The sequence below is a fragment of the Rosa rugosa genome, chromosome 2, assembly GCF_958449725.1.
Source record: "Rosa rugosa chromosome 2, drRosRugo1.1, whole genome shotgun sequence".
Classification (NCBI taxonomy): Eukaryota; Viridiplantae; Streptophyta; class Magnoliopsida; order Rosales; family Rosaceae; genus Rosa; species Rosa rugosa.
Genome location: NC_084821.1, coordinates 72225758 through 72252934, shown reverse-complemented (window position 1 = coordinate 72252934; position 27177 = coordinate 72225758). Strand labels below are relative to the sequence as shown.

At 43.9% G+C, this 27177-nt stretch overlaps 2 protein-coding genes across 2 annotated transcripts in view; both read right to left on the bottom strand.

Annotated features, from left to right (window-relative positions):
- LOC133731480 (probable LRR receptor-like serine/threonine-protein kinase At1g53430) overlaps positions 1-1967 on the bottom strand; it is a 3467-nt gene extending 1500 nt beyond the window's left edge. Inside the window, exons 1-7 of the mRNA XM_062158844.1 lie at positions 1892-1967; positions 1586-1717; positions 1369-1481; positions 1025-1232; positions 674-908; positions 421-571; positions 193-307 (exon numbers count right to left, since the gene is read on the bottom strand). Of these exons, the coding sequence (XP_062014828.1) occupies positions 193-307; positions 421-571; positions 674-908; positions 1025-1232; positions 1369-1481; positions 1586-1717; positions 1892-1967 (1030 nt within the window). The remainder of the gene's footprint in view (positions 1-192; positions 308-420; positions 572-673; positions 909-1024; positions 1233-1368; positions 1482-1585; positions 1718-1891) is intronic.
- A 1830-nt stretch (positions 1968-3797) lies between these two features.
- LOC133731479 (probable LRR receptor-like serine/threonine-protein kinase At1g53420) lies at positions 3798-6120 on the bottom strand. The gene is made up of 10 exons (XM_062158842.1): positions 6056-6120; positions 5518-5589; positions 5327-5398; positions 5100-5171; positions 4890-4961; positions 4647-4718; positions 4476-4547; positions 4290-4361; positions 4063-4134; positions 3798-3873 (listed from the first exon to the last, which is right to left on the bottom strand). Exons 1-10 carry the CDS (start codon positions 6118-6120, stop codon positions 3798-3800), a joined length of 717 nt encoding a protein of 238 aa, XP_062014826.1.
- Positions 6121-27177: the final 21057 nt, after the last annotated feature.

Below are 27177 nucleotides of genomic sequence, written 5' to 3'. Positions count from 1 at the left end.
CTTTTTCATCTTCCCCTTTGATCAAATTGGATGAAGTGGATGCTCTCGAGGTTACTTCCATAGAAACAGAGGAATCAACTTGAGCAATTTGACTATCATTCAGAGCACGGGGACAAATCTCCTCAATTTTTTTGTCGCCAACGAGAACACTCACAACTTCGGACATAGTAGGCCTCAGAGTTGGGGATATACTGGTGCACTTCACTGCTAAGTTCAAGATGATGATGGCTTGTTTTGCATCATACTTGGTAGACAATGTTTTGTCAACCAGGTCCACCAGCCTTCCTTTTTGCTGTAAATCATAAGCCTGCATTTCCACACACAACAGATACATCGTGTTAAATGAGATTACAGCAAAGTTTGGACAAACAAGTTGAAAAAAAGAAGGCAGAAAAGCATGGCGATGCCAATTTTGCTTACCGTGTCTAAAAGAAATTCACTTTCCTGGCTATCTCGCCTGTGCCCTGCATTTGTCCTTCCACTAACAGTTTCAAGTATAACCACCCCGAAACTGTAGACATCAGCTTTAGATGTCACAATTCCTCGAACATACTCAGGTGCCATATATCCCCTGCAGAAAACAAGAGGTAACTTAACATTACACTAAAGCAAAGATTGCAACAAGTATATATAAAGAGGCAGTGGGTAGGTACTGTTTTATAGTTTTACTTACTGTGGCACTTCTACTTTGATGAACTTGAATTGATCATCTTCGGTGTAAAGGCTTGCCAATCCAAAGTCTGATATTTTAGCCTTGAGGTTTCCATCGAGAAGAATATTAGCTGATTTAATGTCCCTGTGAACCATCTTCAGCCTGGGATGCTCATGTAGATACACCAATCCCTTAGCTATTCCCAAGCAAATGTTAAACCTAGCTTCCCAATCAAGTTTCAGTTTTGACTTTGAGTCTGCGACCATACAGTCACCAAATCAATATATTTTCTCCTAAATCGTTATAAACTTACAATGTTAGAACAGAACCACATATAACAAAAAGAAAGGGGCCCAATAGAATAAAAATTACCGAATAAGGCGTGTGCAAGAGAGTTGTTGTGCATATATTCATAGATGAGCAAATGCAGGCCTTTTGCATTGTAAACGTCCAGCAACTGAACAAGGTTCTCTTGACTCATTGATTTTAAGGTATAAAACTCATTTTTCAACTGATTGATCCTTTCCTCTGAATGAGAGGAAAGTTTCTTCACAGCTACAATTTTCCCTTGCACTTCAGCCTGCACGCAATTTCAACCAAACAAATGAAATATATTATTAAGTCCATTTCTCCTGAAGATTCGAATTTGCAAGTTAAAGATCGCAAGTTCGTAGTTGAAACGCCACATAAAAACAAGGAAAGAGAAAATTAGTTACCTTGTAAACGGTCCCAAAACCCCCTTGACCAATCTCGTTCCTCTTGCTAAAATTCCGAGTAACATCTTTTAATTGTTTGAGGGTAACAGGCTTTTCTAGACCTATATCTATTTCTGTTCCACAAACAAATGATCAGAGATGTAAGCTAAAGTTCAGTAAGAATTCTTGAAAGAGTGAATGCTTGTCAAATGTTCTTAGCCAGTATATAATATATTACCTTGTAAGTGATCTGTACCCAGCCATCCCATCATCCAGGCAAAAAGCAATAAAAGCAACACAAAAACTATGATTGAAGCCACAGCAATGAGCGCTATGTGCAGGGGAGATAGTCGTTTGCGTAGCTTGTACTCTGATTTCTCATTTCAATGTTGAATGATCATCCCGACAAGAGAAACAAAATGTAAGGTTGTTATAATTGTACTTTAGATATGCATACAATTAGTAATTGCGTTACCAGGACCAGATCATCCAAATATATATAAGCATGTAAAAGAAGGAAAGTAATTAATAAGTATCTATTGACCTGGAGTTACGGATATAGCAGATATTAGAGGTCCCTGATCAAGCCCTTTTCCAGCCGAGTAGAAGTGTACCGTCATTTACACTGACATCCGTGAAATTAACTTGAGATATATTATTCGGACGTCCTGCCTTGTCTATAATGTTGAAATCCTTTAGTTTCCTCTCACCCTGCAGCAACCATGACCATTCATACTTACTTGGTTCAAATGACAAAGCATGCAAACAATACTAATGCAAATCGGTGGGTGCTGAGTATTGGTGACAAAACTAAGAAACACATTACCTGAATATATACATCAAATATGCGTTTTTTTGTACTTCTGTAATCATTTTCATCATCAACAATTTCAGCAAAGTGAAGTGTTACATTGTATTTGCCTTTATGTAAACACAACCCGTAATATTTTAGGGAGACAGGTGAAGTGCGAGCATTATTGTATAGAACTGCTTCAGAGGAAAGCCCACATCTTACGGTTTTTAAGAATATACTAAAATTGGAAGCAGACTGTAGACCCACGATGCTTCCAGCACTACTCCGAGCCCAGTTTCCTTTTGGACTCAAGTAATATTGTGACGTTTCATCATCTTGATCATAATCATTTCCATCAACATGTGTTTTCCCACCACCACAATTTATAAACAATGAATGGTCTGAAGAAATTAAACACATTTACTATTAATATATATAATTGTTAGATATAGATAGACTGGTAGAGTTCAATATAATAAACTTACACTTGGGTTTTTTCTGGGGACAATACTTTTCAATAGGGTCTGTCCTGTAAGTATAATCGCCACAAGTTATTCTAAATATCTTAATTGTCAAGTTTTTCTTAAGAGTATAACAGACAAGATATGGTCATACATATTTGGCAGACATGTTGAGGAGTTGCAACAGCACGAAAACAAATTCCTAGAACAATAACAGGAGATATCATGCAATTAATATTTCAAATATATTAAGAATCCTTAATGATGGAATAGAAAATGCATATAAAATTCCTTACGGTTCTAACTTTGGCGACGGTTTAAAGGTTAGTTTTGAAAAATTATTTTATGAAAGATCCCTGTCATGAAAAAAAATATATATAGATGAGGAATGTTGTACGTACACTAGAGGTACCTAAGAATGTCAGCAGAGGAATAAATGTTATCGGTATCGAAATACACAATAGATAGGATGCACAAGGATGTACATATATTGAAACATACATCTTACTCTAGACTGCATTTTGAATCCAATCAGGAATTTTCCCAGAAAGCATATTGGTTGAAATGACATGAAGAGAACATGCATGAGGTATATTATATCAGCAAGTATAAACATTATTGCAATTTTCTATTTTTGTGGTTAAACATATTCGTGATAGTTTAGAGGGGTGGAAAGTAATATGTCACGTACAAATAACTCAAATTTAAGTTTTTCAAAGAATCTGGGATTCTGCCCGTTAAGTTGTTTAAGCTCAGGTCTCTGCAACACAAAATAAAAAAGGCATGAGAGTACTTGTTTGGGGGGAGACGAAAAATGATGAGAAAAGAGAAATGTTAGGGAGAGGGATCGGAGAAATAAAAGATGACATGGCTAAAAGAGGCTTTGTTAGCCAAAATCAAAAATTTTGACAAAAATGACCCTAAAACATTAAAATACTTTGAGAATTAATTAAATCACAAGGGCCATTATGACAATTGCAAATTATATTTTTATTAACAAAAATAAACAAAATAAATCCCACAAATTCCACTTTTCTCTCCCACTAGCCTCTCTCTGCAATAACTGTTTTCATCAATTATCTTTTTTTCTTCTTCTTTTTTTCTGAAAACAAAAATACTAGTATATTTTATCGGAGCTTTACTTAATTAAATGTGGAAATAGTTGAAGGTTTAAAGAGGAAACTAAACAAAAGAGCTTACAGGTTCGCTAACGATGACATATTTCCTATGTAAGAAGGAAGTTGACCAGTGATTGAGCAGTTTCTAAGTATCCTGCAGATGCACACCAACATATTTGACTTTTACTATTAAAATCTAAAGAAGTGCGGGAGTACCCTTGAATTTCAAATAAATCGAGGACTTAAAATTGAAAATTAAACTCATTATATTTACCATTTATTATTGATTTGAATAGTTTTTTAATTGAAATAATATATTGCGGGTAATAAACAATTTACTAACAAAGTATATAAGCTCGTCACATTTGTAGATGGTGGGAACTGGAAATGAGAGTCTCCTACATCACTTATTGCCCTACAGTAGAAATAAGCAAAATTAGAAAAGAAAAACAACATATCATCAGTTGAATGTATATACATGAGCTTTCTATCTCCAAATTAAGACAAATATAAAAATAGCGAGCTAGTGCCGGTGGGGCTGTAAATTGGCACACTGGCTTAATCGCTTACAACGTTTTTAGATCTGATAAATTAAAAATCCCAGCAGGTATCTTTCCGTGGAAATTGTTTCCGTTGAGCAAACTGTACAAAATTTAATGAAGTTAATTAGAGCAATTAATAAATTCAAATATTGCTGCTTGTGTACGATTGACGGTCAGTACAGGTTATATATAGAAAACTCGGGTACGTACGTACAGCTTATCGATTGAAGTCCAGTTGGTTATGAAGTCAGGTAAATGGCCAGACAAATAGTTACCAGTTACATCACTGAAGGCAACCAGAGTGATTATCAGATCATAATTGATTAATTCTTCGTTAAATAATCAATTACGATTGAATGGGGGCGGGGGCAAATTAATTACGTACAATACGCTCAGACTCGCAAGGTTGGCAAAACTTTCTGGTAATTTCCCATTGATACTGTTGGATCCGACAAAGCTGCAACAACAAATAGATTTATATTTGATATATATTCTACATATAGCTAGCTAGATTAATAAGATATTCAAGACCAAACCTAAATTGAGTTTTCCAAACTCGTACGATGTGGTACATATTTTTGCCTTTCAAGAATCCAAATTCTCTTTTCGTATATATAATGAAACTTACAGGTATTCAAGGTTTGTCAAATTTCCAAGTGTCTCTGGGAGAGTACCAGATATTCCATTGCCACGCAAACGCCTTCACAAAAGGATAATTAAGGAGCTTACTTGTGAGAATTAGTGGACACACACGCGCGCACAAATAAATTCATTTATTTTGATCATTGGAATATATGGGTATTAAACAAGTGTAGGTACGTAAAGTTTAAGTACTTACAGTGACTGGAGATAAGTCAACGCACCCAAAGTTGCTGGTATAGAGCCGGTGAGAAAGTTGACATGCAGACGACTATATAATATGGATAGATCAATACACATAAGTCAATTGATGTATAAACAATTATTGCTAGCTAGCTGGCTTTAATTTCTTCGATGTACATAATTAATTGTTAAGTAGTGTAACAAGATATGATCGAAATCATGAACGCAAAGAAATCAACTTACATATAACTGGCGAAAGTCAACTTCCCTAAGCTCTCTGGTATAGCCCCAGTCAGTTGATTGTATGAAAGATCCCTGAATGAATTAATGTACAAAATAGTTCGACTAATTAAATAACAGATAATTTGATCAGGATGTTCATATATATATATATAATTAATCTGGCATAATTAATTAATTTACTACTCACGTACAGGAAGAACATTGTGTTGACATTAGCCCTGTCATATTGCTTACGCTCGAACAGTTGGTAGGCATGTGGATCACTGCATGCATGTATACATATCCGGAAAGTAACATCAATTTCATTTTCCCATTCCTAAATTCAATTGAAAGCCATTTCCAAAATTTGTAAACAGAACTAAGACGTTTAGTTTGCGAAATGGAAAGTTTGGGAAGAGAAAATTTATTTTTTCTTGTGTTTGACATGCCCAAATAAAAGAATAACTTTCCTGAATGAAGATAAAATAAAAGAAAAAGTAGATCCTCCTACACTCATGCGATTCATTTTCTCTCAAACTTTTCATGCATTAATTGCACATTAATTGCATATACTAATTTAAAGGGAGGAAATCAGCTGTCCCTAAAACCCATATCTCAAGCCTGTCACTTATTTAATATGCTAACACCTGTTAGTTAACCTCACAACATTCTAACCCCGTTAATTTTACTTCTTTTACTAAATAAATAAAAGAGAAAAGCTTGTAAATGTCTGCATTTCTTTTTCTTCACCTCTTCACTTTTCTCTTTATCTGTATCTTCATCTCTTTTTCCAGATTTGAATATTCACGAGTCATTAATCCTAGCTATACACTTCTCCAACCCTTCAATATGATGCAGAATGGATGGCAGCCCAATTTGGGATCGTTTCAATATGAGCTGTAGCATTTTTCAGGCTTTTGGGATCGTTTAGGGCCTCAAAACTGCATTTTTCTAATTTTCGGCTTTTTGGTTTTCCTAATTATTTTTGGGTTGTTTTCTTTTTACCCATGGGCTTTAGGGTTTCATTGTTAGTCGCCATAGGGTTACTTTTATCTTATTTATACAGCCGCAAGCGGCTGCATAACCTATCTATTATCTTTTATCAATAAAATTTGAGAATATTCTCTTTTTATCTCTGGTGGACTCCAGAATCTTTGCTTAGGTTTATTGCTGGTAAACCTAGTTTATCAATCCGATCATTCCGACTGCGTCACTTTTTTACATTAAGTTATTCTATTTGGGTCTGTGGGTTTCAATTAGATCAATTGGGTTTCATTTGGAAGGAAAGCAAAAAGACGTTTCCTGGGTTTTTCAATGGCAGATAGAATTTGTTGGTATCCAGGTATCAAGGGAAACAATTTGTTACGATCTATAACAAATATTTTGTGTTTCAAATCATTTTTGCTGCTCCACTTAACCAAAATCAGATTGTAATTGAAACCATGAATTCTCCAACAGAAGAAGAAGAAAAATAATCCAGAAACAATAAAATTCAAACGAAAATCATCAACACGGAAGAGACGGAGATCGAGCTCGGAGCACGAAGCGGCGTCATTTCGAATCCCCAATTTAATCGTGTTGTGAATTTTTGGATTTTGAATTGATTCATTTCTGTGGGGTTGGGAGGATTTAGAGAAGGACGGAGAAGTTTCTGGCTGGATCAGATCCTCCTAGAACTTGGATCTGGAGCGGCGAATGAAAGAGGAGGACGCTTCGTATGTTTCAGGGATCGAGAGGAGAACGATGAAATGGGGAACAATGCTCAAGGACCTCAATAATATGCAATTCAAACTTTTGAATTTCTTAATCAAACAAAATTGGCTTCTACAATTTGATATAATAAACTTGATATGGGTTTGATGAGAGAGAAGTAAGGGATGAAACTATGTTTTGATTTCTTCCTGAATAACCATGGCTGAAGTGTGAAGGATTTTTCAGAGAGAGAGAGAGACGATGAAAACAGAGGAGATGAATAAATCTAGTTTTTTTAATCAAAAATAATACAACTTAACAAAGTTAAGTCGCCGTTAGTTAAAAAAACAGATGGAGACAAATTATTAGTGGGACAGAATAGGGACATACTAATTGGGGATAGCTGATTTCTTCCCTAGTTTAAAGGTCATTATTACCAACTTTATCTAAGAAACTTTTTTTGATGACCACTTTTTCTAAGAAACTTTTGAATCTTGAATTGTTTGTATTTTGATAATAAAGATACAGCTGGAAAATTCATATTACTTTTTTCTTTTTTTTTTGAAACGGGAAAATTGATATTACTTATTGTTCTATATTCATGCACAAACCAGGCATTGGAAAAGAAACTAAATACATTTTTCAATTACTTTCTTGGTGTTCCCAAACATTGATAGGGAAACTAGTGAACCTCATGCTCATAGAAAAGACAAAGAAACCAATTTTCTTTTTACTAACCAAACGAGACCTAAGTAAATACTTCTCCTTATTCATTTGAAGTTTCGAGCACATGGCACTTAAACAATTTCTCAAATTAGCTAGTATATATGTGATGTTTGTGTGTGTATAATATATTCATCTATATATGTATGGAGAAGCAAAAGAACAACACATTGATAAGATTGGGGAAGCCACAAAAAGAGCTCCACAAAAAGCGGAGGAAAACCTAGACGCGTTGAGAGACTTATGCCCTGTCCGACGGCGTGCCCTCGCGGCGTTGTCGTCGGACAGGCTCGAGGGGACCTGGTGTCCATAGCAGAGTGGTCCAGTCGAAGCCAGGGCTGCGGGGGGACGGCGGTACTGCCCAGGACGGTTGGTGGATCTGATGGGTTTGAGTCGAGGATGGTGTCGACTGAACCGAGATCGAAGCGCGGAAGGCCTGAGGGTTGGTTGGAGTTGGTGCTGCAAGATCGGAGGTTGCCTGGATGTGATGTCTTCGTGACGGCAGCGCTGGGTTTGACGGTTCTCAGATCGGATCTGTGGGATCCGATTTGCTTTAGGCGGTTTGATCTGGGGAGGAGAGGCGCCTTTTTCCAGTATACTGGGTGGATCACGATCACGCGGCGTCAAGCTGGTGGTGGCGGCGGGGTTGCCGGTGGCCTGAAAGTATGGGTGGTGCAGGTATGGGGTTGGCGTCGTGCCTCCAGCCGTCTGGTGCTTGGGCTTGGACATGCTTGTTTGTGGGCTTCGGCTTCGGCTCTGGGCCTAGATTGTTTTTCTTTATTGTTTTATTGCTGTTTATTTTTAATTAGATGTGGCTTGATGCTAGAAATAAGTCCCTATCACTTGGTATGGCGACGTGGGCTCTGTCCTGGACTGCGCACCTTGTGTGCCTTGTCTGCTCTGGTTAGGCGGCGAGTTCCTTGCTTCGTCAAATGGTCGCAACCTCCCAGTGGCAGGATGAAACTAAGTGTCACCGGAATTGTTTTCCGGTGGCAACATAGTGGGAAAGCTGATAGTAATAGTAAATTATGGCTCCGGGTGAGCGATATCTTTCCGATATGTCACCACATTTGTAAAGCGAATAGAGTAGTCAATGATGCACTCTTCGCTAATTGGTGCATGATAGAATACATATTCTTAGTTGAGACTCTCGTTATTATCTCGGGATGTTCTCTTTATGCTTATTGTAATTTGGGGTTCAGGTATCATGTCTCCCCCATGTATTCTGAGGTTTCATTAATGATCAAGGTTTGAGGGCAGCCGTACTGACCCTATTTAAAAAATATATATATATGTATGGAGAAACTTACGATGTCATTGAAGAGGCCGTCACATTTCCTAAAGTGGCTGGTATGGATCCATTTAATTGATTGTATGAAAGATCCCTGAACGTGTAAATAAATTAATAACTTCCCAGTAGATCCTATTTATACATCCATGAGATGGAATGATGAAATCAATTAAGCTAAGATTATTAATGGCCTCCATACGTACAGTGTGAAGAGAACACCGATGTCGCGCTGCAAAGAAGAATCGTTGCACAAACATGTACGACTGTATTGAAGCAAAGAGAAAACTTGAAATATATTGCTAAACCAAAACCTTTTTTCTTTTTTCTTTGTAGGTCAACATGATATATAAGACTTACTTGTATACTTTAAATTTCATATTCCCCAAACTCGCTGGAATGGGTCCCGTCAATTGATTTTTGTAAAGATCCTTGACAATTTGGCATGTACACATGCAAACCAACTTATTATCCATGTTAATTTTCTAAACAAGTAATCTCACTAATAAGTAATAACCAAAAGATGATTAAATCTTTGGTTTCTTGATCCAAAGTTTGATAAGCACATATGGAGTTCCAGAAATAAAAGGTCCAGAACCAAATACACAACTATGGATATAAATATTGCAAGCCGGCCGCGACAACCATAAATCCACAAGTACAGACTTACAGAGTGTTGAGCCAAGATAAATTCCCCAAGCTAGCAGGTATAGAACCACTCAATTGATTCCTACTAAGATTCCTGAAAATTGAACCAGCTAATAAATTCACGTTAATCACTTAATTGTCTGGATGTGCTGGAACCATATATAACATATCAATAGACTTCTATCATTTTTTTTTTCCTTTTTTTGGCAAATCTGTGCGATAGACGCTCAAGAAAATTTAAGGAAAAGAAAGTATTAGGAACTGACAAAAAGACTACTAATATAATATATGAAATTGACAAAAATTTCCGTTTGAGACATTGGTGTTGGAATTGTAAGAAGATGGAGGTAACAAATAAGACGATTGTTTGAGCCCAAAAGTAATTTTGGCAATATCCTTTAGTGGATCTAGCACAGCGGGCCGATACCTGCGGCCCAAAAATAAGCCTACTAGGGTTTGGGTTACAGCTTCGCCCATTCCGGAATCCATGAGGAAAACGAAACCTTATTGGAGTCAGGTAGCAGAGATTGATTAGGAAACTTCAATCAATAATCCTTCTACAACAAGGAGCAGTCGAAACCCTAGGTATATATACCAGGTTTCAAGGACGAATTAGGACAGCTCTCTCATATCAATCAATCCTAGCGATTACAAAGCCTCCCCGGAGCAAACCTTCAACCTTGTTGAAACCCGGTGACCGTGCGCCAGTCCCAGTCTCTCCGAGAGCCGACTGTCAGCATCACCAAACCAACCGGCGACCGTACTTCCAGTCCCAGTCTCCCCAGGAGCCGACTGCGAGCGCAACCGCCACCGTTACTACCAACGAAGCAAGGGTAACGCCCTCGCAACCCAGCGAAGCTAAAGTCACGCTTTAGCGCAACCCGTGCTTTCTCCAAACTTCCCAATGATTGCTCTGCTTAGTCTGCAATACTGAGTATCGATTCGGTGACGCGAAGAGATCACATCCAAAGTCCTTATCCGTAAGGCAAAAGTCCTTTTCCGAAAGGCTAGAGAAGAACCCTGTGACGAGGTTGGTGCTCTCCTCGTCCACAGCGCTTGAAGAAGAAGTCAGGTCAAGGGACTACCCCAACGACTGCACCCCGCGGTGCTGGCACGCCTGCGCAATCACTCGCTCAAAAGAGACAGTTTGCAAGCCAACTGGTTTTGGAGCCAAACATTTTGGCACGCCCAGTGGGACCTATTTAGTGTCTCTTCGTGAACATTAGCCATTGGGAAGTTAAGCGAAAACCCTTACCAAAAGGTTTACGCCAACTACCCAAAGCATAAGACCTCCAGTTACAAACCACATCCTCGCGCGGATTGTCGTGGTCTTTCAGAACAACAAGTGACTCAAAGATTCGCTCTTCATTCCCATTTAGCCGACATGTCGACTGAACAAGGAGAGAATCGCCCGACCACTGCTGAGGGTCAAACTGTCACCAACAACCAGGCCAACGAGCCGGTTGATACTGTCGCTGCCTCCAACACAGCGACAAGTAGAGAAAGAGAGGCTTTCGTTCCGAAGCCTATCCCAGAGGGAGCCTCCTCCGAGGTCGTATTCGCGATTATCCTGGAAAACATTGAAAACCATAGCAAGAAAATAGCTGCTGATCTTGCAAAGGATAACGCAAGGGCCGACCAGGTCACACGCGAAATACACCAGCGTATTTCCCAACAAGCGGAGGAGACTAAGCAGCAAATCTCACAGACTGAGAATGCTTTGATGGCTCATGCTTCAGGTATCGCAGAAGAGCAAAACCAGCGCCAGAAAGGAATAATGGAGGCTATTGCGAACCATACGAAGCAGACAATGGCTGATATGGCTGGTCTCCGTAAAGATGGAGAGATCCTCGCAACCGAGGTTGCCATGCAAAGGGCCGAGTTGAACCAGGCGAAGGAGGTATTGAACCAGACTTTGGGCGATCCCAATGCTATCCTTGGTTCTCTTGGCCAACCATCCGGTTCGGGCAAATACGTCCCACCGAATCAGCGGGAGAGGGTTAGCAGCAATACAGCTATACCTTCCGCAACTGTTGCTGCCACGCCGTCAAAAAACAAAGAACAAGCGCTTGTCATCGGCGGTAGCAAAGAGAAGGGTACTGCCTCAAGTGGGCAGACTACCAGGCAGAAGCACCAGGCCTCAAAGGGCGCTGGAACCTCGTCCGATTCTACGTTCGTTCAATACGACAGCGACGGGGCAGAGAACGTATATCAAGAGTTGCCAGGAAGCTACTACGGGATTGACCAGGCTGGCAACCTGGTTAGGATAACAGCTCTGGCAAAGGGGATGCCCATGCCGGCCGTGACTCTACAGCAGCCGGTTACAACTCGCGTTGTACAGGTAGGAGAAAGAGCAACAACAAATACCATCCAAGCCATACCATTGCAGGCTGCTGCTGCTCGCCAGAATGTGGCGATACCTCCTCCTCCTGGTCCTGAGTACGTGAGACGTGATGAGGTGGAGGAGATGATCCGGCTGGCCAATCCTAGGGCCCAGATGGATGGGGTCTATGAGGGACCTTTCCCACCGCACATAATGCTCACGCCCTTCCCCAGGGGTTATAAAAACATCATATTTGCTACTTTTTCAGGGGAGGATACCGAGAATGCGGCAACTCATCTGGCCAGGTTCAGGGTACAATGCGGCCAGTACCAGAATGATGACATCCTCAAGTGCAGGATCTTTGGCACTTCTCTATCAGGGGCTGCCTTTAGGTGGTTCTCCAAACTGCGACCAGGAACTGTGGCAGATTGGCCTGCAATGGAAAAGCTCTTCCGAGAGACTTTTGGGGCCACAGAACCTGAGGTAGACTTGGCTTCTCTCACCCAGATGGCCCAACAGCCCACGGAATCCGCTGTGGCCTACCTTCAGCGCTTCCAGATTCAGAAGGCCAAACTGAATGTGATCCTGCCGGAGAAAGAGTTGATCAAGTTGGCGATCAAAGGCTTAGAGCCGCGCCAGCGAAAGAAGCAGCATGGAAGCATGATTCAGTCAATGGGAGAGCTCATCACAAAGGTGGGAAGTTTCGAACATCTCCTTAGAGAAACTGATGCCAGGAAGAATGCGTCCAGAGGGACATATGTACCAGGGAAAAATCGCACTATAGCGGCCCTGAGCTACCAGCCGGCGACGTATGATCCTTACTATCACTATCACAGTGAGGATTTGGTTCAGGAGGACGATGAGGAAGATGAGAGCGACATCGCCGCTTATGAACTGACAGGGAGAAAGAACCCAGCCTTGAAACAACTGAAAATCTCCAAGGAACCTGTCAAGCTCAAATCGATGGCCTTCACTAAACCTGAGTTCGCGGCGTAGACATATGATGCCAACAAGGCACACGAGATTCTAGATGAGATGATCGCCGCGAAGATGGTGAAGACCGACTTTGGACCTTTCCCTCGACCAGATCAGCTGAAAGGAAAGAAGTATTGTAAATTCCATAACTTGTGGAACCATAATACAGCTGACTGTGTGAAGCTCAAGGACCAGATTCAGGTATGGCTCAATAACGGTAGTCTTCAAGTGGAAGCTCCAGTAACTGCAGCGGCGCTTGTTGACCTAAACCCTTTTCCTGATACTGGGATCAACATGGTCGATGTGAACTGGACCAAGCAGAACCAGAGGAAACCAACCCTGGATTTGAACACACAGGGGCGAGAAGGAGAGCCTAACGAGGCCCCTGCCCAGAAGAAGGCTAAACCATATGGTCAAGCCTCACCCGTAGTGTTATGCTCGCGATGCAAAGAAGAGTGTGGCATCCAAGTGTCGCACGAAGAGGTCGAGCAGACATTTCGTTTTGGCTCTCTCCCGCCCATGAAGTGGGCCTCGCCATCGCGAAACTATCAACCTTCCAGCCCGAGAGAAAGGGAGGAAATGGGGTCACCTACATCACCAAAGGACTCCAACCTGTTCAAGAAGCTGAGGGCAGCTACGGTTGATCAGCAGACAGAGGATAAGGCTGCAAACAAGCACAAAGACATTCTGACCAAACCCTACATACCACCTGCTTCAACCGCTACCATCAAGGAAGGGAAGTGGTACACCAGGGAGAAGGGGAAGGCAGTGGAGATAAGTCCTTCCAAGAAGCGAAAACTGCAGCGCAGGTTTGGGGAAGCCAAGCGCGCGCTCGAGGCTTTAGACCAGGGCCTGATCAAACCTTCACAGTTGGTCAAATCGCCTGAGCAGTATCAGAAGGAGATGGAAGCACTTGCTGCCAAGCCATTAGTGGCCCCTCGCAGTTTGCGAAAGCAAGCGAGCTCAGCAAAAGAGGCATCTGAGCCCAATGTTTTTTGCAGAATTACAAAGGAGAGAACATTTCCGCCAGCCAGAAAGGAGAGCTCGCCGTCCAGGCGACCGCACGTCAGGCGCCGGTTGTTTCGCGAGGAACCAAAAGCCAAATCCTCAGTTTTCGAGAGACTGGGGGGCAAGGATAGGACTACCGACACTTTACAGTGGAGACCTAAGAAAGTCCAGAATGTAGTAGTTGATCCCCTAGAGGCGGACGTTGCTAGGGAACCAAAGTCAGTTTCCCCAGAAAAAGCTCCCGTGGTTCAGGAGCATGAGCAGTGTGAGGTAAAAGGCCTCACTGAGGAATCCTTAGTAGACAGGCTGGCTAAACAGTTCAACACGGCTATCCCTGTCAACGAACCCAAGCTCAACCTGGAGGACGACATAGGTGAATTAGATACGTCCTGCAATATGGTTTATGTGCTCCCCGCGCGGTATGCAATACCGGTCGCTGCTCAGGAATGCGTAGAAGCTGAGGAATGTAGCACACAGCCCCTGCAGATCACGTCAGCGGTCACAACACCGGTAGAAGAGACTGTCTTTCTGGAAACAGAGGACGCCAACAGTAAAGAATTCTTCATGAGCTTCACTAGGCCAACGCCTGCTATGGTCCAGCACATGAGACCTTTATACATCACGGCAGAAGTTGGCGGTACCAAAGTTAGCAAGATCATGGTTGATACTGGAGCTGCTGTTAATGTCATTACTACTAGGACCATGCACTTGCTTGGAATCAAGAAGGAGAAGATCCAGTCAACGTCTCTCACTCTCAAGAACTTCGCGGGGACTGTACCAAAGACCTTGGGATTACTTTTCTTGCGTATCAAGGTAGGTCCAGCAGAGGGAGTTTATGCTTTCTTTATGACAGATTGCTATGCGGCCTACAGCGCTATCCTGGGAAGGGACTGGATTCACCGGAGTTACTGTGTTCCGTCAACCCTCCATCAGGAACTTATTATGTGGAACAGGGAGACAGATAAAGCTGAGGTGATCAAAGCGGATCCTCGTCCATTCCCAGTATCCGCAAACTATGTCGATGCCAGGTACTATTTGGAGCCTATCGCTCCATTGCAAGTCAGTGGCCTCGATAACAAAGGCCGCCCTACAGGGGTGACGGCCTCTGAACTGGCACAGTGGGGGCTTACGCTCGCAAAAGAAGGCTTGGAAAGGCCTGGCCACGCTGTGCCTAAACCCTTAAACGATTAATGGATTACGACCTTCCATAGGAAGGGATAGAGGCCCTCCACTCGCTGTACGAAATATTATCATCATATCTAGTGGAAAAAGAGGCCTATGAGCGAATCGCGATTTTGGAAATCGTTGAAGAAGAACTCTCTGATCAGGAACAAGAGGATGAGGTGGAAATTCAGCTCGCTCCGGCAGCGTTGGACGACACGCCTCCCAAAGTCAGAGACCCTACCGAGAAAGTCAATCTCGGGACAGCAGATGAGCCTATGGAAGTGGCTATCAGCGCTTACCTAGAGCCTAGCGAGAAACAGAGGCTTATCGACTTATTGCTAGAATTCAAAGACTGCTTTGCGGAAAAGTACGAGGATATGCCCGGCCTGTCACCGGACTTGGTTTGCCACCAGCTACCAACACTCCCTGACAAGAGGCCTGTGAAACAAGAACCGCGAAGAATGAATTCAGAAACTCAAATCCTCGTCAAAGAGGAGGTTGAAAAAATGCATAAATCAGGCATTATCAGGGTGGCCAAATACAATCAGTGGCTATCTAACATAGTGCCTGTCCGCAAGAAGAATGGCAAGATGAGGGTCTGCGTAGACTATAGAGACCTTAATACTGCTACACCTAAGGATGTCTACCCCATGCCGGTCGCGGATATGTTGGTGGACGCCGTTGCGCAACATGAATTATTGTCCTTCATGGACGGCACTGCAGGATATCACCAGATTCCGGTCGCAGAAGAGGACAGACACAAAACAGCGTTCCGTTGCCCTGGGTTCGCGGGCGTTTTTGAATATGTGGTTATGCCTTTTGGACTGAAGAACGCTGGAGCGACTTATCAAAGAGCCATGAACCTAATCTTCCATGACATCCTTGGAAAGATTTTGGAGGTTTACATTGATGACGTGGTTGTCAAATCTCAGAAAAGAGGGGATCACATCACAGATCTCAGGAAAGTATTCGAGCGCATGCGACAGCACAAGCTTAAAATGAATCCCGCTAAGTGCGTTTTTGGGGTTCAAGCAGGAGACTTTCTGGGGTTCATTGTCCATCAGAGGGGAATTGAGGTCCCTGAAGACAAAGCGAGCGCAGTCATCAACGCATCTCCGCCACGCACGAAGAAAGAGCTGCAGCGTTTGCTCGGTAAAATCAACTTTTTGAGACGCTTTATCTCTAACTCTGCAGGTAAGATCCAGCCTTTCTCTCCTCTGCTGAAGCTACAGGGCCAGAGCGAGTTCGTCTGGGAGCATAAACACCAAGAGGCTTTTGATAAAATCAAGGCCTACCTGGCGAGCCCACCAGTGCTCGTTCCTCCTAGGGCTGGATTCCCATTAAAACTATATATTTCAGCAGCTGAGGCCTCCATTGGCAGCCTGCTCGCCCAAGACGATGAGGACGGTGTCGAACATGCCATATTCTATCTTAGTAGGACACTCACAGACTGCGAGACCAGATACACTCCGATGGAAAAGCTGTGTCTCACATTGTACTTCTCAGCATGCAAGCTGCGCCACTACATGTTATCCTTTACCACTTGCATCATCGCTCAGACTGACTTGGTCAAGTACATGCTTTCGCGGCCTATTCTGAGAGGCCGCATTGGCAAATGGGTATTGACTTTATCTGAATTCTCGCTACAATACGTGCCACAAAAGGCAGTAAAGGGACAGGCTATCGCAGACTTCCTAGCACACCACCCTACCTTGGACATCCCCATAGTGAAGGAGTTGGAGATAGCAGCTGTGACCATAACTCGGCCAGATTTAGCGCGCATCCCAGAATACGCTATTCGGTATCAAGCCACAGTCTCCTTGCAGCCCTGGATACTATACTTTGATGGTTCAAGAACGGAAACGTTAGCAGGAGCAGGGATTGTTCTGGAGAATCCAGCGGGCGATCGTTTTTCTTATTCTTTCCAGTTGGAGTTTAAATGTACAAACAATCAAGCAGAGTATGAGGCCCTTATCATTGGCCTCGAGGTTCTGCTAGAGTTGGGAGTAAGGGACGTTCAGGTACACGGCGACTCTTTGCTTATAATCAACCAGCTCCAAGGAAAGTACAAGTGTGAAAGCTTTTTGCTTATACCCTATTTGCATCGCGCCATTGAACTTCTGGATCAATTCGATGATGCGGATTTGGAGCACATACCTCGTGAGCGCAACTTTGCGGCCAATGAGCTCGCTCAATTGGCTACAGGCATTACATTGAAGTATGGCGTTCGCGAGCGCATTCTGAAAGTCGAGCGCCGCACACTACCTTCGTGGCTCGCGCGGCCTGACCCACCGGATGATCCAGTCGTCGCGGTTCTCGAGCCTATTGACGTCGATTGGCTCATTCCGCTGATTGACTACCTCAAGCAACCAGATCTTACAGCAGACAGGAAGACTCGTTTTCTTGTCTTAAATTATTTCCTCAGAGGTGACGAGCTGCGACGACGTGGGGAAGATGGCGTAGACTTTCGCTGTGTCTATGGCCGCGAAGCCAAGAGGTTGATGCGCGAAGCGCACACGGGAGTCTGTGGAGCCCATCAAGCAGGCCCCAAGATGCGTTGGCTTATCAGAAGACATGGGTATTATTGGCCCAGCATTTTGAAGGACTGTATCGCGTTCGCGAAAGGCTGCCAAGACTGTCAGGCGCATGGTCCAGTGCAGCACATTCCCAATATTCCCATGCAACCCATTATTAAACCTTGGCCTGCCCGAGGCTGGGCTTTGGATTTGATTGGAATGATTCACCCTCACTCCTCACTCCAGCATAAGTTCATCATTGTAGCCACTGATTTCTTCACGAAATGGGTTGAGGCTGAACCTTTGAAGGAAGCTTCCGGCGCTACCATTCGCCAGTTTATCTTTCAGAATATTATTTGCAGGTTTGGCATTCCAGAAGTGTTGGTCTCAGACAGGGGGGCAGCATTTATGGGCGGTGAGGTAGAGAAACTTGTCAAGGACTTGGGCATCCAGTTCGTCCACAGCACACCATATTATGCCCAATCCAATGGTCAAGCAGAGGCCAGTAACAAGATTATTATCACCTTGCTCAAGAAGATGCTTGTTGAAAACCCTAGACAGTGGCACGATACGTTGTACGAGACCTTATGGGCTTATCGTACCTCCAAGAGAAATCCCACTGCTACGACCCCCTATGCACTAATGTTCGGTCATGATGCAATCTTACCTTTGGAAATCAACGTCCAGTCTTTGCGCGTCCAAGATCAGCATCACTTGATCGGGGAAGATTATGTTCAGGCGATGTGGCAAGAACACAAGGATCTCAGCGAGCAACGTTTGGCAGCTTTGGACAACTTGGTCTTGGAAAAGCAACGAATTGCTCGCGCCTATGACAAGAGGACGCGTGGCCGTAGTTACAAAGAGTGTGACTTGGTTTGGAAGGCTGTTTTGCCTTTTGGCGAGAAGTTGACCGGTCGCGGTAAATGGTCTCCGCGATGGGAAGGACCCTTCGTTGTTCATCGCATTCTGGAGCGTGGGGCCGTTCACCTCAAAGATTTGGATGGCGACCTCCACCGCAATCCCATTAACGGGCGTTTCCTGAAGAAATACTACCCTAGTGTTTGGGAGTTTGAAGATCCACCGGATTAACCTTCTTCTCAGACAGGGGGGCAACCTTAGTCTCCCCAGGTTCGCTTCATCCATATTCAGGCCTTTTCTGTGGCCTTAGTATCCTGTGCTTGCTTCACCTACGAATACTAGGGGGGCAACACTCTGTACATTCAGGCCTTATTTGAGGCTTTATTTTTGTTCGGGCCTTATTTGAGGCTTTATTTTTTAGTCAACAATTTCAAATTTCTTGTTATTGTTGTCAATTTTTCTTTTCTTTGACATTATGGTGTTAAGAATGCATGTAATGGCCTATACCTGAGGCTTTATTTTATACATCGATTTGCAAAAGTGTTAAAAACTTTCATTCATAAAGTGGCTTTGCGGCCAAGAGCAGTACAAAGTGCAAATCAAAATAATTACATTTGCGGTTTACAAGGCCAGAAGTGGCTTAGAATAAAAACCATAAAGTTACAGATCTACTAAGAGTTTCTGGATCTTGTGGCAGCGAGGGGGCTGTGCTCGGGCATTCATACTCTTCCTCTCTTCACCCACATGCCTCCTCTGATCTGAGTCGCAGCCGCTACCGTCTGTACCGGACGAAAAAGGAAAGAAATAACCCATCGCAACCCTTCTGGTTGGATTATCCTCCGGGATGGAGATGGTCTTCACGGAGAGTGCGACTCACAACCACATCTACCTCCAGGGGAAAAACATAAGTCACGCAGTCAGACCCTGGAGGTAGGCTACGGAGCAAGAACAGGCGACCCATATTGGTCTTCCGCCCTTCTTCCTCCTGCTCTACGCGGGCAATCTGAGAAAGGGGACCCCTCAGAATCGGGTTCCGCCGCGTCGGGAGCACCACATGTTCCTCAGTCTAAATGAAGCCGGTGGATTTCACCGCGACTTCCAGAGACCAAAGACATGTGGTTGGACCTGAGGTTAGGCCATAAGACCTACCCAGGTATTGAGGTTAAGCCATAAGGCCTAGGAATTTGAGGCTAAGGCTGATATCGTGAGGAGAAGATTGTAGAAACTGGAGGAAGAGAAGCAGAGATTGTGATACTATTTCTGGGAAACCCATATTCATTTGTGTATATCATCTCTCCAGAGTGCAGGTATTTATAGTGCCAGTCTCAGTGGCCTCGACCGTACGATGGGCGGTTGTGATTTTCTCACTGCCATCAATGAGCGTATCAATTGGTGTTAAATGCTAAGATCTCGGAAATGAAGATAATTGAAAGCGCGTGGGAAGCGGGGCAGTCTCCAAGGAGGTAACCGCTCCATTTCGAGATTATCTTTTCAATCTTTTCAAACAGTTTTAAAAGCATTAAAACAAATTAAAGCGCTGAACAGTTTGAGAAGTTAAGTTGATATGTATTTGGGCCAAGCAATGTGGGCTAAATATTAAGTTAATAATAATATTATTGTTCATACGAAACATGGGCTTAATTCTAGAGGCCCAAAAGTCTGCGGCCTGCATGGGTCAAGCGAAGGAAAAGTTCATCTAAGCGAAAACTAGCATCCGCAGCAGCTTGTGCGGCTTGTTGGGCTGCCACACGAGCCTGAGCCAGTTCCTGGGATAGCGTCTCGAAGGCAGCGAGGGGTTGTTCTAACTGAGGCTCCGCATGAGTAAGCCTGGTAGTAACGTCAGTTAACCGGGCTTGAAAAGCCTGAATCTGGGACCTGAAGTGGTTCCTTTCGAGCGTCAGTTCCCTGATGAGGTTAGCTTGGTCACCCAAGAAATCGCGCGCGGTCTCTGTGTGCTGAGTGAGGTTCTGATAGTGCGTCTCGGTCTGCCTAGCCTGCGCCTTCGCGACTGCCCGCTCATTGAGCCCTTGGGGAAGATTTTGCAGCAGTTGATCGACCTCTTGGAGTTGATCTTCAGTGATGGCTCCCTCGCGGAGAAGTACCCTCAAATATTCTAAGACTCTCACGGGCGCACCAGGAATCAAGATATCAGGGCCCAGGAAGCGACGAAGGCCTTCTCTAGCTTCATCTACGACCCCAGGAGGGGTCACTTCGAGTACGCGAGCTAACCTTTCCAGAGTGGAGGGAGTTGGTTGCTCAGCGACAGGGGCCTCAGGAGGCTCAGCGACAGGTGCTGCCTCTGGCACTGGTTCAGGAAGGTCTTCCAATTCTCCGGCTTCAGCGACTTGGGGGGCAGGGGGAGGAAGTTCCTGACCAACCATATTAAGAGCGGGCTCAGCAGCTTCTGCCTCTACAGCTTCAGCTACAGCATCCTCAGTGTTGAAGGCATTTGGATTCTGAAAGAAGGTATTGTCAGAATATTTAAGCCAGGAAGTAATAATGAATTAGTTGGTTAAGGGAAATACCTCCTCAGCTGGGGGCTCACGCACAACGACCGCTGGCATTGCCTCTGGGTTAGCTTCGCTGGGAATAGGAATTGAGTCAGGCGCTATCTGTTCCGGGACAGGTATATCGCTTTGTTCCTCGAGAGGCGCATCCGGTAACGGTGCTCTATCTTCGGCCTCAGGCGAGCTATCATCTATGATCTGCACTGGGATCAAGGCCAACTGTGCATTACTGGCAGCGCCCGCAGGAGGTGGAGAGTTGTTCACAATAGTTGGCGCTTGGGCTTGGGAAGCAGATGTGCCTTCGCCAGCAGCTGAAGATCCTTCTTCAGTGTGTCTCGAGGACTTGTGGCGAACCTGCGAATGAGGATTGTTACATGGTCGCATAGAATGAAAAGAAATTGCTAACAAGTACTGAGTGTGCTTGTGTCTTACCAGTCGGTCAGCGATTGGTTCATCTTCTGCCCATAGGTCAGTTCGAGGATCAGAGCGACTGCGTTTCCGAGCCGAGAGGGCGGCGATCTGTTGGGGTCAGAAGATTAGGTTTGATTCGTGGAGGAAGTATGATTTACTCAAACAGAAAGTTCTTACCGTCTGCGAGTCATCATCAGAGGAGGAGGATTCTTTGTCTTCAGGCTCTGTCATTACTGCCTTTTGTTTCCCAGACTAGCCAGTGGCTTGGGAAGTGTTGGCTGCGCGACTGCCAGAAAATGGCGCATTTCCCTGGAATAGCAAAATTTGAATTAAAAGGGAAGGGCAAATGAACAAAGGACAAAACATGAGTCAGGATATTTACCTCTTGAGGGGGTTCGCGGATTACGATACCAGCCTGGGCCTGACGTGGGGCTCGCGCGGGTCGCGGAGCCGGCTCAGCAGCAGGAGGAGGAGCTTGTGCAGCGTCTTCAGGGACGCGAGCAAGTAGATCGACGTCGGCAGTATAGGGGTATCGCAGTTCCCCGAAAATGGCGGCGAATAGCTCATCATGCTGTTGCCTCCAACAGTTAACAGAAACTTCTGCCCACCATGCTTCGTATCCTTCCTCAGCCCCATCCACAGAGTCAATCTCTTTAGCCCAGTCAGGGAGATCAACCAGTGCGAGTGTGCTTTGTGCTGGCGGAGGCCCAGAAAGAGGCCCAAGTCTACTCCAAGAGGTGTTGTAGTTCCAAGCATCATACAGAGGGAATGGCACTAATTGGACAAAGCCGAGTTGGCGAGCGAAGTGGTTGGGAGCGTAGAGCTCGTAACTGAGTTCGTCAGCGGCAATCCTGATGTCCGAACAGGAGATTGCGCGGCGAAAAGCCAAGCGCGCGCGATCACTATAGCGAGAGGCGCCAGGGAGAAATCCGTGTTCAAGCGGAGCCGGGAATCTTCTACTCAGCACTAAGTCGCAGTATGGCATCTCGTGCAGAAGGTACAAGTATGTGAAGCACTCAGAATAAGGAGGGGATGTGTACCTTTCATCGCGACTGAGCCATCGTCCCAGGAGTTGATCAGTAGGTGGAAGCAATGGGATGTCGTCGCGACGAAAATATGGGAAGTAAATTTGAATCCAGAAGTCAAGAATCCAAAAAGGGCCAGAAATGCTAGTCTCGAAGGGATGCATGGTGGCTTGGTACAAAGTGCGATAGAGGGCACCCAGCACTGGTTGTCCTAACCCCACGCGGCGACCGTTGTAGAGGGCCGTTGCCAGAAAGGTCCAGGCACCAGTGGGCTTACAGGAGGAAGTACAGAAGATAAACTTACAGAGCCAGTACTCCAAGAAGGCAATCCTGCCAGTCGCATTGTGCTCCTGGCGGTAATAAGCCAACCACCGCGGATAGGAGCCGCTATGAGCGCTGCGACCATGTTGGGCCATGGTGGAGGTAAAAGTATCAGAGTCGAATTGGCCATGCAGATAAGGCTCGCCGTCGATGGGTAGGCCAGTGATGGTGAGAATGTCCAATAAAGTGATACTCATTTGGCCAAATCGAAAATCGAAGGTGTTGGTGGCGGTGTTCCAAAAACAGAGAAAGGCAGCGAGTGGCGAACGATTGCCACCGCGCGGAAGACAAAAACAAAGATCGATAGTGTGGATGATACCTGCTGCGTTCCAGCGAGCCAGATCTCGAGCTCGCGCTTCACGATACCAGGAAAGCTCCGCCGCACTGATAAAAGATGGCCAATGCCCTATTTTTGATCGATGATTAGGGGCACTCCAACTGGTAAAATCCCCAGGAGTCCTTCGGAGGACTGGGATGGGGCGGCGAACAGGTAAGCCATAGAAGGCGATGGCGTCGGCCGAGAAAGAATCTCGCGGCGTTGGACCCAGTCCGGCATGGTTGTTCGAGAGTCTGAGGAGCAGGGGTCTCTGGACAATGGTCTGGAGGACCAGGCTGGCACCGATGTTGGTTCCCCAAGAATGGGCGGCCTGTTCATTCAGTTCTTCTTCTTGATCGATAACTATCTTTTTCGGGGGAGCCATTTCTGGGTTTCAAAGAGGAAGATGTGTGCAAAAGAGGGTTTCTGGGTTTAGGAGACTAAAAGAGTTTCTGATGTGACAGGTCTGAAGTGGCTGCGGATTTAAATAAGAGATTTTGTGAGGGAAACGATACGACAGAAAGGCGTTTTCGCGAGCGAAAGGACGCAACCCTCATTAATGACATCGTTTCAAGCATTGAACGCGTCGTTTTAGTCCCCTTCAATCAGTTACATTTTCATGGGCCTGATTTCGAGGCTGGGGGGCAATGTTTGAGCCCAAAAGTAATTTTGGCAATATCCTTTAGTGGATCTAGCACAGCGGGCCGATACCTGCGGCCCAAAAATAAGCCTACTAGGGTTTGGGTTACAGCTTCGCCCATTCCGGAATCCATGAGGAAAACGAAACCTTATTGGAGTCAGGTAGCAGAGATTGATTAGGAAACTTCAATCAATAATCCTTCTACAACAAGGAGCAGTCGAAACCCTAGGTATATATACCAGGTTTCAAGGACGAATTAGGACAGCTCTCTCATATCAATCAATCCTAGCGATTACAAAGCCTCCCCGGAGCAAACCTTCAACCTTGTTGAAACCCGGTGACCGTGCGCCAGTCCCAGTCTCTCCGAGAGCCGACTGTCAGCATCACCAAACCAACCGGCGACCGTACTTCCAGTCCCAGTCTCCCCAGGAGCCGACTGCGAGCACAACCGCCACCGTTACTACCAACGAAGCAAGGGTAACGCCCTCGCAACCCAGCGAAGCTAAAGTCACGCTTTAGCGCAACCCGTGCTTTCTCCAAACTTCCCAATGATTGCTCTGCTTAGTCTGCAATACTGAGTATCGATTCGGTGACGCGAAGAGATCACATCCAAAGTCCTTATCCGTAAGGCAAAAGTCCTTTTCCGAAAGGCTAGAGAAGAACCCTGTGACGAGGTTGGTGCTCTCCTCGTCCACAGCGCTTGAAGAAGAAGTCAGGTCAAGGGACTACCCCAACGACTGCACCCCGCGGTGCTGGCACGCCTGCGCAATCACTCGCTCAAAAGAGACAGTTTGCAAGCCAACTGGTTTTGGAGCCAAACAACGATAAACATCTATGGCACCAGGTATAGGTACAAAACGCAAAATAGTAATGATCGATCATATTAAAAAAGACCTTAAACAAGTAATGCTAGGGAAAATGAGAGAAATTACAGTGTCTTTAGATATGTGAGATTGGCTAATTCTTCAGGAATAAATCCGCCCAAACCTCTACCCCGCAGGTCACTGTCAAGATGTGAAAGCTAGCTACTTATTTAACAATTTCGATCAAAGATTCAACATACGAATTGCATATATGTATAGTAAAATCTAAATTTTCAAACTTACATTTCTGTGACGTGGCAAATGGTGCCGTTTTGAAAAGTGCAGTCACAAGTGATGCCATCAATCCCACCATAGCTGCTTTCATTGCAAAATGAGCGTCCAAAGGACAGTCGAGTGTCGAAATCTAACTTCCATAGTATTACATTCAAAGCGCTCACTGTCGACCAATGTTTTATTTTATATTAGCAAAAAAAACTTGCACTACGTAGGAGAAAAATACCATTAGACTAATAGCTAGTTGGTGTTAACAAGATTGAGTTTAATTTTTTAATTTAATCAATTAAAACAAATGCAAAAACAAAAATGTGAATTATAGGTCTCAGCCTATATATATTGATTTACAATAGCAGTGCAACACATGCTAAATACACAAACATAAGTACCTATTATACAATTTGTTTACCTTAGCATTTAAACTAATGAAAATTTTATATACACTCAATACACATCTCTCTTTTTTGATCTTTTTAAATTACTATCTTAACCTTTTAACCCACAAAAATCTTCAATGATTGTTGTTTATTTGAACCCCTAAAGAAAATCCTCGCTCCATAATTGTGGTTAAGGTGGAGAACTTATTTTTGCCATGACTCCATGACTGTTTGACTTGTTAAACTTTAGAATCATACATGCAATATCTTTATTCGACCGAGGTTATTTTTGCCCTACAGAGTTTTTGTTACATGGCAAAAATTTTAATGAGGCAACGAGAGGAGCACCGTGTTTGGGCGACACAAGGAGGAGTGTTCAAGTAAATCCATAATATGTGTATGACCCAAACTCTAGGTTACTTGCTCTAGTTGTAACATGATTTTATGTTAGAGATATTCTCGAAGATATTTGTAGATATCCAATCATTGTACAATTATGTTTCTATGTACAACTCTATCTATATGCTTGTAATCCTCTATATAAAAAGGCTCATATTATGAATGAAAACACAGCAAATTCTATCCCAAATATCGATTCCCTCAAACAAAATGTGAATTATAGGTCTCAGCATATATATATATATATATATATATATATATATATATATATATATATAGTAGGCTAGTAGCAGTGCAACACTGCCAACACATGCTAAATACACAAACATAAGTACCTATTATACAATTCGTTGACCTTAGCATTTAAACTAATGAAAAGTTTATATACACTTAATACACATCTCTCTTTTCTGAATCTTTTTAAATTACCATCTTAACCTTTAACCGACAAAAATCCTCAATGACTGTTGTTTATTTGAACCCCTAAAGAAAATCCTCGCTCCATGATTGTGGTTGAGGAGGTGGAGAAAACTTAGGATGCCATGACTCCATGACTGTTTGACCTGTTAAACTTTAGAATCATACATGCAATATCCTTCATTGTTTCAAGAATCTTATTTGAGTTGAGTTTAATTAACGAAATTTCTAAATCATATATCTTGTTTCAATTTCACAGCTAGCAACGACTCAACGAGTAACTAAAGATTAAAAATACTTTTAATTTTTTAACGGTGCTAAATATTTTTGGGTTTTCTTTTGGAACTCCACAAACAATAACCTATGAACAAGAGGAAACAAGTAGAAAGAATAGTCAAGAAAAATCAGCCTTCGATATCTACATCTACGAGGGTTGTTGTTGTATCAGCCATCTTTGACAAATATATTCCTTTTCATAATTCAAATTTTGCTAGAATTTGAGGGATGTAGAAAGTAGAAACCAGAGAGAGCAGCAAAAGAATAAAAAAACAAAAATCAGAATTGAACATTTGTGTTAGGGAGGCAAATGGATAGACACGGGCAGAAGAGGAAGTTCAAGCCAAAATTTTACTACATGTAAATTTTTAAGGGGCCGCGACCACTTACCCAATTTCAGCATGAACATTGCCCACTTACTCCACCAAGAGTTTTTTAACCTCATTTACCCATTGTAACTGTATTTGACAATATTATCCTCATTTTAAATAATAAACTACACCCATCTCTCTCTCAGACTCTCTCTCTCCCCCCTCCCCTCTTCGATCCCCCATCACCGATTTCTCTCTCTCTCTCTCTCTCCCCTCCCCCCAAGCATGAAGTTGCACTGCCGCGCCATGGAGGCACCGAACTTGGAGGAAGAGATCGGAGCTTTCTCCAGTTGCGGCGAAGACACTCCGATCGACAAGGCCCAGCCTAGATTCCGATGTCGATCTGATTCTGATTCCGATCGACAAGGCCTAGCCTTGATTCCGAACCCAACGCCTCCAATTCCGGTCAGCTTCACGAAGGAGGCTCCGAGGTGGTGAGAAAAGAGATCGGAGCTTTCTCCAGTTGCGGCGAAGACATTCGACGGCAAGGCCCATCTGAGATTTCGATTTCGACTATTTT